We start from the raw sequence: 13,302 nt of genomic DNA, 5'->3' as shown, positions 1-13,302 counted from the left end.
CGCTCCAAAGGAGTACACTTGAAAGTTCATCCTTCTAACCACTGCCTTAAATGATCACAAGCAACCTAACCAATACCCACCAAAATAGAAGTAGTGCAAAAGGAGGCGTCTACAATGACTTTGTGCCACGGAGAATTAGGAGGGCCTTAATAAATTTGTTTGAGAGGTGTCTAAGGGCGGATTTCAAGAGTGTTGGCAAGAGATCATGAAGAGCAATGAAAATGAGTAATAAAGCCACTACGGGTCAAATGGGTCTAACACTAAGCTAACCAAAGCCACCAAATAAATAAGGAGAAGATATGAAAGTAAATTAAGACGAGTTGGAGTGATTGAAGTGTTGAAGAAAAAGACTAAGTTAAAAGTCAAATTAAAGGAGTAGAAGGTAAACGAGAGCTCACAAGAACCCTACACATTGTGAAGCGAAGGAAAGTCTCACATTATGTGGATGGTGCTCTTATAGTGATGGTGACATATGCCGCAAGAAGGTGAAATATGCAAACTCCCAGAGGAGAAGATAACATTATGTAGGAGTACAACCCACCAAGAAAGACACAAGAAAAGAGAAATATGGTGCTGGTACGAGTAGAACACAACCATTTAAGGCTGGCAAGAAAAGAAGAGTAAGGTGAGTAGACTAACAAACAGGCCAGGTTCGTGTTGTTCGGGTTTGGCGGAATTCGGGCCGGACTATGTCGAGTCGGGTCATTTCGCGATTAAGTTATTTTCGGGTATCTTGTTTTCAAGTTAATTATTTGGAGAGAATGATCAATTTGTGATAATAAACATTCGGGCCAAGTTAAATAAGCAAGCCAATTTAAGTTTTGGTCATATTTGGGTCCTCAATTCGGGTTCAGGTCAAGTTTGTTTGGGGTCAATTTAGTTTTGCTATAGTCATAATGAGGGTAAGAGAACTCTTTGGAATAAGAAAGACCTAATGAGAAACTTTTGAAGGAGCACAAGTTAAAACTCATTGTCATAAACGTTCTAAGAGCCATTGACTATAATGGAGGACGTCAAGCACGTTTTTAAGGTGGGGGAGGAGAAGTCCAAAAAGAAGGGATCTAAGAAGTCCAAGGGTATACAATGTACCACATATATATTAGATACTATCATACTTTAGTTAGAAAGATGCAAAGAGAGAAGACGCGTACTACGTAAATATTGTATGTAAAACACGCAGTGTTAAATTAATTAAAACACAAATGAATTGTCATTTTTGTTTTGTTTTATCAATAGAACCTCAAAACTACTATGTAAAAGAAAAAAAAACGTGTTATCGAAATGTCAATTAGTTTACCTTATAAAATCATATGTTCAATCAATAATGATCGTTAAGCAAATTATAAAGCGCGAAAGTGGCCATTGATCCCCATTACTTTGGCTAATTGTGAGATTACGCCCCTTAGGTTTAGATTGAAGCAATTAAACCCCATAAATTACGCAAAAGGTGAAATTAAGACCTTTACCCAAAATCTCATGAAAAATTCATTTTCTCATACCACAAAAACTCAAGTATAGGTTTTGTTTAAAGAAAAGTGCAAAATTCTTAGGATGTTCATCATGCATATTGTTGAAAATGATCCTAATGAGAGTCCCGTGCATCGCACGGACATTCCAACTAGTATCTATCTATCTATCTATCTATCTATCTACCTACCTACCTACCTACCTACCTACCTACCTACCTACCTACCTACCTACCTACCTACCTACCTACCTACCTATCTACCTACCTATCTATCTATCTATCTATATTATTAGTTTTTTTCGAGCGATTATAGAGAGTCCAACATTCGCAAAAGACTAAATTTTAAAAAAGAATAAAAATTACAACTAGCAAACCCATTGTGATAAGATTTTAATTCTATCTTATACAAATTCTCATCTAATATGATAAGATTTATATCTTATAATGTACGTTTTTCACTATGAGCTCAAATTAAAGACTATCTAATGCTTTATTTTAGTTATAATAGGACTCGAACTATTCGTGTGTATATATATCAATTTTAGCAGTCAGGATTACAAATATGAGATTCGTTCTTTTGCAATTTCTCCGTTTTTCTTATGATTTTCTTTTCTCAAGAATCAAACTAAGTTAAATATATGATCTATTAATATACTTTCTTACGATCTTACTTGTTACCCTATGATTGTGATTTGTTTTTTCTTTTTGTGCAGTGTAATATAGTCAATACTCAAGAGAATTTGGCATACAAGAGGTAAGCAAGTTTTTCGTATTCGTAATTTATTAGAGTTTATATAAGGCTAATTTTTCCACCATCTTAAATTATATGTCCCTTGGAGACATGAAGCCAGAAACAAATAAACCAAGGTCCGTACAAGGAATATAATTGTTATCCAATGTTCTTAAATTCTTAAACTGTACAAGGAAAACCTTTGTATGCATACAATTAATCATTTTGATGTTGAGCAAGTAAAGATGACTTATATATAGGTTGTATATTTATACTACATATTACTAACATGTTAGTTCAATAGGTTGATTAGGAATGGAGCCACTAGATGGTAGAAGGGACATACACATGCAATAATAGCAAAATTCGTGGAATCAGTAGAAGGGACAACTAACCTAAGTTTAAAATCAAAATTTTAATATAGTGGATAATATATGAATTTTACCTCAACTTTGATCTTTAAATTGAAAAGCAAATCGTGATTCCGATCAGCAACAGAATATATGTCTTATTTTTAATAAGAGAAGTATACGCAATTACACAATATTTACCAGTAGGATATAAAGTTGTATATATATATATATATATATATATATATATATATATATATATATATATATATATATATATATATATATATATATATATATATAGGATCCTGTGCGAACCTAAAGTTCGGTGCGAACTTACGAACTGAATAATAACCCTTAAATCAAATAGATATATGGTCCACATTAACAACTTAATTACACTGGATGCTGTCACGCGGGTGACCTCATATTCCAACTACTTTCTTTATCTCCTCATATTCCCGCACTCCAACAAGCTGCTGGCACCAGTGCTCCACCGCCTGCCACCACCAACAGACGTCGTACACCACCATCATATGCCATCTCTCCCTTCGACAACTTCTTCAACCTTGCCTAGACGGAAATCAGATCGGAGTTACCTTTTCTCATCTATCTCATCTCCACCACGCTGGATCGCCGCCATAGCCCTTCTGCCGCCGCAACCTTGACGTAGCTCCGACGCCATCCACCTAGACGCAGCTCCGCCGTCGGCCACCTGTCTCGTCTCTCTTTTCCTCTCCGTACTTATATTAATTACTTTCTATTCGTGAATCACTCGATACCAACGTTCCATTCACCTCTTCACTTCTTCGGCGAGTTACTCCGGCCACGAACCTCGCCTAAATCTGAGTTGGGTTAGTGGTTGTGGGGTGTGGTGGATCTGGTTATAGGAATTTTCTTACTAGGTGAATGATACAATTGCTTTTTTAGATCTGCCATTTGTATATGAACGAAACATAAGTAGTTGTCGGCGTGGGGTGGAACAGCCTGTGAGTAGTCGACGGCGAAGGGGGCGATGGAATTGGTGGTTTTCGACTTTCGAGGGTAGGAAGATGTCAATATTTTAAATTCGGTGAGTTAGGGATGACGACGGCAGATGAAAGAAAGGAGAAAGGAAGCAACGAGTTTGGAATGACAATGTTGTCGCTGGAAAAGACTGCGATTACCGGTTTATTTTTTGGCACCGTTTGTGATGGTAGTGGTGTGGTGTTATTTGGGATCAGCGTTTCAAATGGTGGTGGTGATGATGGCGGCGATGGGGACGACGGCGGTGGTGGAGGCAGTGGCGATGGTGGCAGTGGATACACAAAATACCCATTTTGTATAACTACTAGATACACATGTATTGTAGATACATTTGTTAATAAGCCCGGATACACACGATATTACTGTTGGATACACAAATCGATTTGTGTATCTAGTAGTAAGACTATGTGTATCTGAGAGTAGTAATATGGGTATCTTGGTAGTTCATACTCGTAATCGGTGGCGTCGTTTCAAGAGCATGAGGGGTGATATCGGCTGTGGAGAAATGAGGGTTGGGAAGAGCAAGAAAGGTGATGTGGTGGTGGAGTGAGTGATGGTGATCATGGGGATGGCTGGGCGTAACCAACGATGCTCAATAATGTCCTAATTAGAACACTTCGAGTCAAAAAATGTGACTGTCGAATATTGGGTGATTCAGATTTCATATTTGTAGTTTGTCCCCACAGAACTTCAAATATTGATGGAATGTATACCATATGAAGCATGGAATCTAGCAGAACTTCAATCATGCTTCATGTACTCGTCCTGTATATCTTCGTCTTTGCTGAAATTCTAAGTGTTGATTGTACAATGTTGTAATTAATGAGTAACTAATGAAAAAGACGAGTTTTTGTACAAATGTGTTTCAAAGTAATGAAACTCCTGAAATAAGAGCATAAGTTGGTACTTCATCTTTCACTAGTCTCTTTTGTTTCAAACCTACAGCCTATCGCCTATACTACATGTGTCTATAATACCTTTGTTTTAACCACAAGCTTAACGTATGCTTGATATTTTTACTCGATAAGTTGTCTTTTATAGCAACATGGTTAACCCTTTTCCCATTCCCTGGATAGCAAAGACTCGGATGTGTAACCACATCCAATTTCCATTACCCCAAAACGTCAAAGTTCACCCTATCTTGTTGTACGGTCTTGCCGGAAATTTACCGGTATATAATGTTGACATGATCGTGAGTATTCCTTCTATTCCTTGTTGAATCTTAAGGTACTCTTAGTTGGATTCATATCTATCCTTCGAACAAGTTTACAGAGGAATTCTGCATTTTTCGAGTTTCGACTAACAGGCTAAAATATCATCTTCCCGCACCAGGTGAGAGAGAGAGTACTTTGCAGAGATATGCACGATAGGGCGACTAAGGCACAAAAACATATTGATACTCCAAGGTTGGTGTCACGAGAACAAACATCTCCTCCTTGTTTACAATAGTCCTTTGATCTGAGTTCTACCAAGTTCTAAAGTTTCTAAGAAGAATAGAAATACAAGACTAACAAGAGCATTCTACCATATCTTTCGACTGGAAACTAAGTACCTATGTACAAATGTGTTTCAAAGTGATGAAACTCCTGAAATAAGCATGGTATGAGTACGGCCAACTCAAACAGTAATGCAGAACATACCCAAATGACTGATCCAAATTACCCGTAGTCAGCGTGAATGACCCATGGTCGTGTTTCAGTGAGCGGTTGTATTACAGCACGGTGAGCATGAACACCACATACGTTAAATTCAAGCAACCACTTATAATTAGAGAATGTCTTCCAGGACAAGTATGAAGGGACGGAAAGGAGTCGCAGACTGCCTGAATAGCAGGTGGGGTCAAGGTAGTGCATTGACTTATGTTGAGGTTCATGAGCCCGTCATCTTCATAACAGGTCTTGATAGATTGCCACACAGCATGCTTGTTTCTTACTCTCTAGGCCAAAGAGTACATTGCTCTATCAGTGATGTTCTGGCAATAGTATAGACCCAGAGATCTGAGATGGGGGCATCTATTTGCCAACGCTATCACACTCTCATCTGTCATTTTGATTCCATCCGAGTTAAACTCATAAGGAGAGATCATGTAGAAGAATATAATCATATGAACAAATAAAATTCAGAAACTCTTCTGTGGTACCGACTAGTAACACCCAAAACCCCAACATTTTCACACCACCCTAAATTCAGAGTCTGCAATTCGCTGCAATTATACGCAATGGCCTGAATACATAACCCCACAATGAATAATAAAATCAAATCTAGATAATGAACAATCAAGAGTAGACTTAAACCCAAATTGAACCGACCCAAGAGTGAGTTGACTACAAATGAAAGAAAATACGCCAAATTAACCAAGTTGAGGCAAAACATTAATAGTCAGTTTAGTCGAGAACTGAAGCAACCCAATTGATTTGCTTGACTCGTACGTACTGACCTAAAAAGAAACTAAACTTACTAGTACCCAAACACGAGAACAACACACTCAAGATGACCCGAATCCGACTAGAATAGCCCATTTGCCACAGTAAATAGATTTGCAAAGTGTGAGTAAAATATACCTGCAATGCTCGCTCAGTGGCTGCCCTCCCACATCCGCAAAGATTTAGTGACTTCAACTTCTTACAAAAGCTCGTTAGATATGCAACTCCAGAATCATTGAACGTTGTGCACCCACTGATGTTCAGTTTTGTGAGATTTGGGCAACCATGTGCCAACGCATACAAAGAGCGATCAGTTAGTTTGAATCTCTTGCTTAAGTCAAGTTCCCGTAGATCATAGCAGAAATTGGCTATAGTCTCAACAACATTATCCTCGAGTTGTGCCTTATCTTGACGAAGTATTAAAGTTTGCAATCTTGTGAAGTTAGGTGCAAGAGTCAGGACTAAGTCATTCATGTTGTTTTTGCACCTAGAAAACATATTACACATTAATTAACATTATGAATAAAAATATCTCAGAAATTACAATTGGGCCTATACATGGCCATGGATCTGCTCTAAATCGATCTCAGAATAACCCAAAAATGAACCCAAACTCCTACTTAATCACCGATTCAAAACTAAACCCAGCCGAAATTCAAAATTCCACAACCTGAAACCGATCCATGATGTTTTAATATAAACCAAATCTGAAACATGCAACTTAATCTGAAACTTTAGACTAGAAGTTTTTCAGGATATTCAGAAAAGTTAAGAAGCATACACTCCCTTAAGTTTCTATATACATATCTTTATTTAGCTAGATACACTCCTATAAGTTGCTAGATACTTACCACTAGCTAGTTATATACACTCTTTTAAGTTTCTAGATACATATATTTAGCTAGCTAGATACACTCTTATAAATTGTTAGATACATAACTCTTGCTAGCTATATACACTTCTTTAAGTTTCTAGCACATACCTATAATATCTAGACACACTTATTTATATTTCTAGATATATACTTCTACTTAAGGATTAAATTAGGTGGCTAGATACACACTCCTTTCCCGTCCTAATTGATAAATACCTTTAGCTAGTTAGATGCATTTCTTTAAGTTACTAGATACATATCTTTAGATAGCTAGATACACTCCTTTAAACTGCTAGATACATAACTTTAGCTAGCTAGATATACTTCTTTAAGTTACTAGATATATATCTTTAGCTATCTACATACACTCCTTTAAACTACTAAATACGTATATATATCTTTAGTTATCTACATACACTCCTTTAAACTACTAGATACGTATCTTTAGCTAGCTAGATACACCCCTTTAACTTGCTAGATAGATATACACCCCTTTAACTTTATTTTGCAAATTGATTTAACCGCAAAGTTAAGTTCAGTTTCCCGGTCTATACAAAATCTTGTTACACCAAAATTCGCCATGTCCAATTACATATTTATCGTTTATATTTGGGTCATTTTTTGGGACGGGTTGAAAATATATTAGACTCACGTGTATTAGATTCTCGTCATGTGCATCCAATACGATGTGTCATACAGTATAAAGTAGCAGCAACATAACAAGTTAACAAGAACCCCAATTATATGTTAACAAGATCATGTTTATTTACGTTATATCTCATTTCACTGATGTAGCAGCGTAGCATGGAAGAAGAACAATTTGTTTGAAGAAAATGATGGGGTGCCATCAAAAGTGGGTTTTCGTAATACAACAATAACATAATATTACATTGATATGATATGAACCTCCCAATATATTAATATAATATATATACGTGTGTGGTGGTTTTCCAAAATCAACACACTCAATTTATTATTTTCTGCGTTCTTTTATCAAACGGTGACATTGGGATTTGGAAGGGCCTGGCAGAAACGACTATTGATCAATTTACATTTCACAGGAAAGAAAACCATTCTACCAATCCAACAATATACCATAGATAGTAAAATCTGAACCAGATTATCGTATTTATAGAAAGGAGATGCGTACCAATGGATGAAATATAGCCACAATCGCATTATTATGCAAATTTGTCTTGATACCAGAGTATAAAGAAACATTAAGCATTATCCTTCCAACCTATATCAAAAGATAATCAAGAAGCACAAAGCCGCCCTCAGAAAAGATATATATAGACAGAATATCCAAAAAGTGGAACTCAAATTATCGATCTAACCCAAACAGGGAGGGGGCAAAAAGACTACACTTTAGAAACATACATCATTGCGGACAAGAACTCTTGGCTTGGATTCTTTTGTACCCTTATTAGCACCTTCCTCGCATTTTATAAAGAGCTGGCCAATGCCTTTATCCTTCCATGGCTCTTTATCAGCAGGATAAGTCGACTGAAGAAAGAGACACAAATTAAGATCACTATTAACAGCGACCTAGCCAATAACAGTAATAAAGTGATAAACTGATCAAGTCATCAAATTATCCAAATATCCCAGCTTTTTTCTGCATTTTATGCGCAATCACTAAGGCCAATCATAAATTAAAAGCAAAAAACGGAAAAAGAAAAGTAGTACGTCCAACTCTAACGCAAAAAACATTATAGACAAATAAACTGTCCAGGAACAAGAACCAATTCAACGTATTCCAGAATCACTACTCCGCTCAGTCACAAAAGATTACGCGCCTTTCCATTTCAGTTACCCAAAATAGTTGTAACGACTTCTATTTAAGTAGGATAATAATAAAAAAAGATCCTCATTTTGTCCATCACCAAATGAACAATTGGAAAGGGACAAAAAAAAGGAAGGTAACATTGTTATTAACAACGAGGACTTTTAATATCTACCTCTCAAGGAGCCTTAATTATTAGTGATCGATCTTATGCAAATTGAGGAGCTTATGAAAGTATGTAATTATTCAGAAACTATCTTGGAAGAAAAAGAGAAGTATAAATCAAGCTCCATGTGAGACAATACCTTCATAAACAGCTTGCATTTGGTTTCATGCACTACAACTACTCCCTCCTCCTCGGACTTTCTCAATGATGAGCTGCTAGGCTGCTCAGGCTCATCGTCTGTCAAATTTGAAGCAAGTATTATAAATAAGAACATATGAATTGTGAATTCAAGAAGAAAAACCTTTAGATTTAAATATGAACAACAATTACCAACTGGTTACATGTAGACATATCAACCATTTCCACACAGAAAAACAGGACACGTGTGCATTCACCAAGTTAGTAACAACAACTATAGCAATATTTTCATAAGACACCTACTGGCAAACACAAATTTCAAGAATCAAAACAAATTCCCTGAATCACTACACTTTCACTACCTTATACAAATAAAATGGCTCTTTATCACTAGGAGACTCACCAAACAATTATCTAATTTCTACGATTACTAGGTACACCCTCTGTTCCACCAACAGAAGTGTCGCAATTAACCAGCCTTAGCCCTGTGCTATGAGGCTGTTTTTGGATGACTCGTAATGAAAAGTGTGTAGTAAAAGCATCAACACAATCTGATATTTAACAATGCAAGAGACAGCTAAATGCATTAGTTCCACAGAAGATCAATATTCTAAAATCATAGAATATGGAGCATTTGACCCCATTTGAAATGGAAATGCCCCCATGATCTCACCACTTGTATATTTTTGGCTTGGACGCAATTGTCAAGGAAGATGAATTCTTCACATAAGTGACCTTAAATTGATAAAATATCTTTAGCTAGCTAGATACACTCTTATAAATTGTTAGATACATACCTCTAGCTAGCTATATACACTTCTTTAAGTTTCGAGCACATACCTATAGTATCTAGACACACTTATTTATGTTTCTAGATACATACTTCTACTTAAGGATTAAATTAGGTGGCTAGATACACACTCCTTTCCCGTCCTAATTGATATATACCTTTAGCTAGTTAGATACATATCTTTAGATAGCTAGATACACTCCATTAAACTGCTAGATACATAACTTTAGCTAGCTAGATACACTTCTTTAAGTTACTAGATATATATCTTTAGCTATCTACATACACTCCTTTAAACTACTAGATACGTATATTTAGCTAGCTAGATACACCCCTTTAACTTGTTAGATACATATACACCCCTTTAACTTTATTTTGCAAATTGATTTAACCGCAAAGTTAAGTTTAGTTTTCCGGTCTATACAAAATCTTGTTACACCAAAATTCGCCACGTCCAATTACATATTTATCGCTTATATTTGGGTCATTTTTAGGGACGGGTTGAAAATATATTAGACTCTCGTGTATTAGATTCTCGTCATGTGCATCCAATACGATGTATGTATCCTGCATTTGAGGTAAGTCAGGATTCAGAACAGCTGCCTTAATTGCAAATTGCCAATTGCCAACAAAAATAAGTGTAATAAGAAACAACTCTGAATGTAAGGTCAGATAAAACATACCAGCGAGTCAGCAACAATAACATTTGATAAACCAAATACGATATTGCTAACTTAAGAGCTTATCCACGTGATCAATGGTACACGACGAAAAAATCTTCAATTACTATCTACACATGATCATTGATCCAGCTTCGAGCATTGAATTTCATTCCCGCCTCAATTGAACGAACCAGCAGCAGCCTCGCCTCCATCTCCGAGCTCCAACAGCCACAGAGAATCACCGCACGAGCCACTATCAATATTAATCAATGATCATTATCAGAATATTAAAGATCGTTATCAGAATCATTAATTTTTACTATTACCTAGATACACATATTACTTAATCCAGATACATATATTATACATTCAGATACACTTGTCGATTTGTGTATCTTAGAGTGGAATTATGTGTACCTGGAGCATAATTTTGTGTGTCCACCCACCGACAATATCAACGACCACGTCAGACGGCACCAGAGACATCAGTGAACAACTCTCATGGCGCAAAAGCTATCACCAGACACCTCAGATGACGCCGACGACATCCACGAGCTAACCCATCCAAAACCAGAAAATAAAACAAGAATCGTACCATTTACATTGAGCAAATAGAGCATTCTTTTCAATTTTTCGAGCTAATAAAATCAGAAATTAGATAATTAATAAATAAAACAAGAATGAACCAGTAACATCAGCATCGTCTCCGTCTCCGAGCTCGCACCCCTGCACTTCTCTAGTCGGCACCTCCCCTACAGTCCTTCGATCACCGTCGAGCAGCCCATCGTCAGAGGCAGTGTCTCGGACCAATATTCGACCAAATCGATTTTATCAACATCAATGATGTGAAGTTCTTAATAGAACAATGACAACCAATGCTTCATCCTTCACAAAACCATTATCACACTCCCTTTCCACCATTAAATCGATCGGAAAAGCTCAACAAAACCACCAACAACTTCACCTTTGACTATCTCGATATGGGCAATGATAATGACTATGACGAAGGAAAAGGAGAGATGAATAATAATGGCACCGGCGATGATGGCCTTGGAGCTACGTCGGCGAGATCTGTACGTTGGTGCTCTGGGGGTAACGGTGGTGGTGGTGCTCTAGATAGGGATGATTGTTTAAGGAGTGGGGTGTGTCACGTGTGTGGCTAAGATTTAAAATAACAGCGTAATGTAATCTGACGGCGCTATAGAGTAGTTCGTACGGTTCGCACCGTCTTTTAGTTATGCACTCGACTTTAATATATATATATATATATATATATATATATATATATATATATATATATATATAGAAGGGTTACCATAAAGCGCTTCTACATCTTATGAGTCCTAAGTCCTTATAAGGACCTTAGGATGGAAGTAATGGAGGGATGAGATTACATCTCATTCAAGGGGTCATGAAATGAACCTCCCTAATCTCCCTCCCTAATTCTGTATAACTCCTCCTAATTTTGTATAACTCTTCCACCATTCTAATCTCCCAACTCACTTCCTCATTATTCATTCTTTCATACTTCTCTCATACCCTCATTCTCTCTCATTCCTCTCATCAGTAAACCAAAAAAAAAAAAAACCAAAAAAAAAACCCAAAAACACCCAACCTCCCCCACCACTTCCGCCTCGCTCCATTCGATCTCCACTGCCACCTCCCTCCATTCGAACCCCACCAGCACCCCCTCCGTCTCCCTCCATTCGAACCGACACCACCGCAGCCACCACCACCACAAAAAAAAAAAAAACAAACTAAAGTTGACCTCTCTCCGCCCTTACCAAAACCGCCCTCCCTTCTTTACTCCACCCGACCACCACCGTCCTCCCTCCTTTACTCCACCCTTACCAAAAACGCCCAACCCCGACCCGACTGACAACAACCACCGCAACACCACCCCAACCAACACGACCTCCCTCCTATCGTCGTCACCATCAGATCTCTTCTCCGCCGCCACATACTAACGAGATCCGCCTTTCCCCTGGTCGCAGCCGCCGTCTCCCCTCGTTGCTGTCGTCGTTCATTTTTTTGTGTGTTTATGTGTCTTTGTTTATGTTGTTTTGTTTATGTTGGTTCCGTGAATTGAAGTTACGCCATCAGATCCCAGCACTTTTCATTGTTTGGTTATTTGGTTTTTATTATTTGATTTTTTTATTATTGAATAATTTGTTTGATTTTGTGAGAATCAGAACTGTTGTTGATTGCTGAGATATCGGATAGTCAAAATTCTAAATTTCCAAGTTGGGTTTCTAGTTTTATTGTTGATTTTGTTTTTGTTATATTTCAAAATTTTTTCAGATTTACTTTTGTTTTTTTGTCATTTTTTCATATTTACTTTTGTTTATTTGTTATTGTATTGTATTTTCTAATTTTTGATCTTTGTTGTTTTGAATTTCATTAAAGTTACAATATTTACGACTAAAGTTGTACCATTTTAACATTAAAGTTACAATATTTACGACTAAAGTTGTACCCTTAAAACATTAATGTTATACAACTTACGACTAAAGTTGTACCAAAAATTCATTGTTAATTTTTTTTTTTGATAAATCATGATTTTGTTATTTTTTTTTGTTATTGTTATTTGTTTTTTTTTTTATATTTGGTATTTTTGTTAGATTTACGAGTTTTTTTGTTAGATTAACGGGTTTTTGTTATTATGGGTTTTTTTGGTTTTTGTTATTATGGTTTTTTTTTGTTATTGTTATTTGGTTATTTTTTTATTATTAGTTTTCAGATCTAATTTTCTTCTTCTCAATTTTCCTCACTTTTTTTATTTTGAATTTTCAAAACTATATGTAAATATAACTAAAGTTATACTAACTACTAATAAAGTTACACTACTTACGACTAAAGTTATACACTTCAAACATTAAAGTTACGCGA

General features: G+C 36.5%; 1 protein-coding gene and 1 long non-coding RNA gene across 5 annotated transcripts; one reads left to right on the top strand and one right to left on the bottom strand.

Annotated features, from left to right (window-relative positions):
* The first annotated feature begins 1,820 nt into the window (after positions 1-1,820).
* LOC141633781 (uncharacterized) lies at positions 1,821-7,847 on the top strand. The gene is made up of 3 exons (XR_012538548.1): positions 1,821-1,914; positions 2,182-2,222; positions 7,667-7,847. It is a non-coding gene; the product is annotated as an uncharacterized LOC141633781 (long non-coding RNA).
* Positions 4,982-11,595, bottom strand: LOC141633780 (F-box protein SKP2A-like). 4 transcript variants are annotated; one of them, XM_074446188.1, is made up of 8 exons: positions 11,100-11,591; positions 10,831-10,968; positions 10,435-10,666; positions 8,963-9,060; positions 8,252-8,377; positions 8,022-8,111; positions 6,136-6,484; positions 4,982-5,797 (listed from the first exon to the last, which is right to left on the bottom strand). In XM_074446188.1, the coding sequence occupies exons 6-8, from the start codon at positions 8,090-8,092 to the stop codon at positions 5,675-5,677; spliced, it is 543 nt and encodes a 180-aa protein (XP_074302289.1). In that variant the 5' UTR covers positions 8,093-8,111; positions 8,252-8,377; positions 8,963-9,060; positions 10,435-10,666; positions 10,831-10,968; positions 11,100-11,591; the 3' UTR covers positions 4,982-5,674. The 4 variants fall into 4 exon arrangements, with proteins under 4 accessions (XP_074302289.1, XP_074302291.1, XP_074302290.1 ...); XM_074446190.1 differs by having other exon boundaries at positions 10,548-10,666; positions 10,831-11,595; XM_074446189.1 differs by lacking the exon at positions 10,831-10,968 and having other exon boundaries at positions 11,100-11,589.
* Positions 11,596-13,302: the final 1,707 nt, after the last annotated feature.

This window comes from Silene latifolia, chromosome Y, assembly GCF_048544455.1.
Source record: "Silene latifolia isolate original U9 population chromosome Y, ASM4854445v1, whole genome shotgun sequence".
In the NCBI taxonomy this organism is placed as follows: domain Eukaryota; kingdom Viridiplantae; phylum Streptophyta; class Magnoliopsida; order Caryophyllales; family Caryophyllaceae; genus Silene; species Silene latifolia.
Note: the sequence above shows the minus strand (reverse complement) of the source record. Positions and strands in the feature narration are given on the sequence as shown.

Bases quoted from the DNA above. Each gene is read 5' to 3' on its own strand.
- LOC141633780 (XM_074446190.1), bottom strand. From the start codon at position 8,092: ATGTTTCTTTATACTCTGGTATCAAGACAAATTTGCATAATAATGCGA. The intron at 6,485-8,021 runs GTACGCATCTCC...TATGTTTTCTAG, and splicing joins TGGCTATATTTCATCCATTG to GTGCAAAAACAACATGAATG. The intron at 5,798-6,135 runs GTATATTTTACT...TTATGTATTCAG, and splicing joins CCACTGAGCGAGCATTGCAG to GCCATTGCGTATAATTGCAG.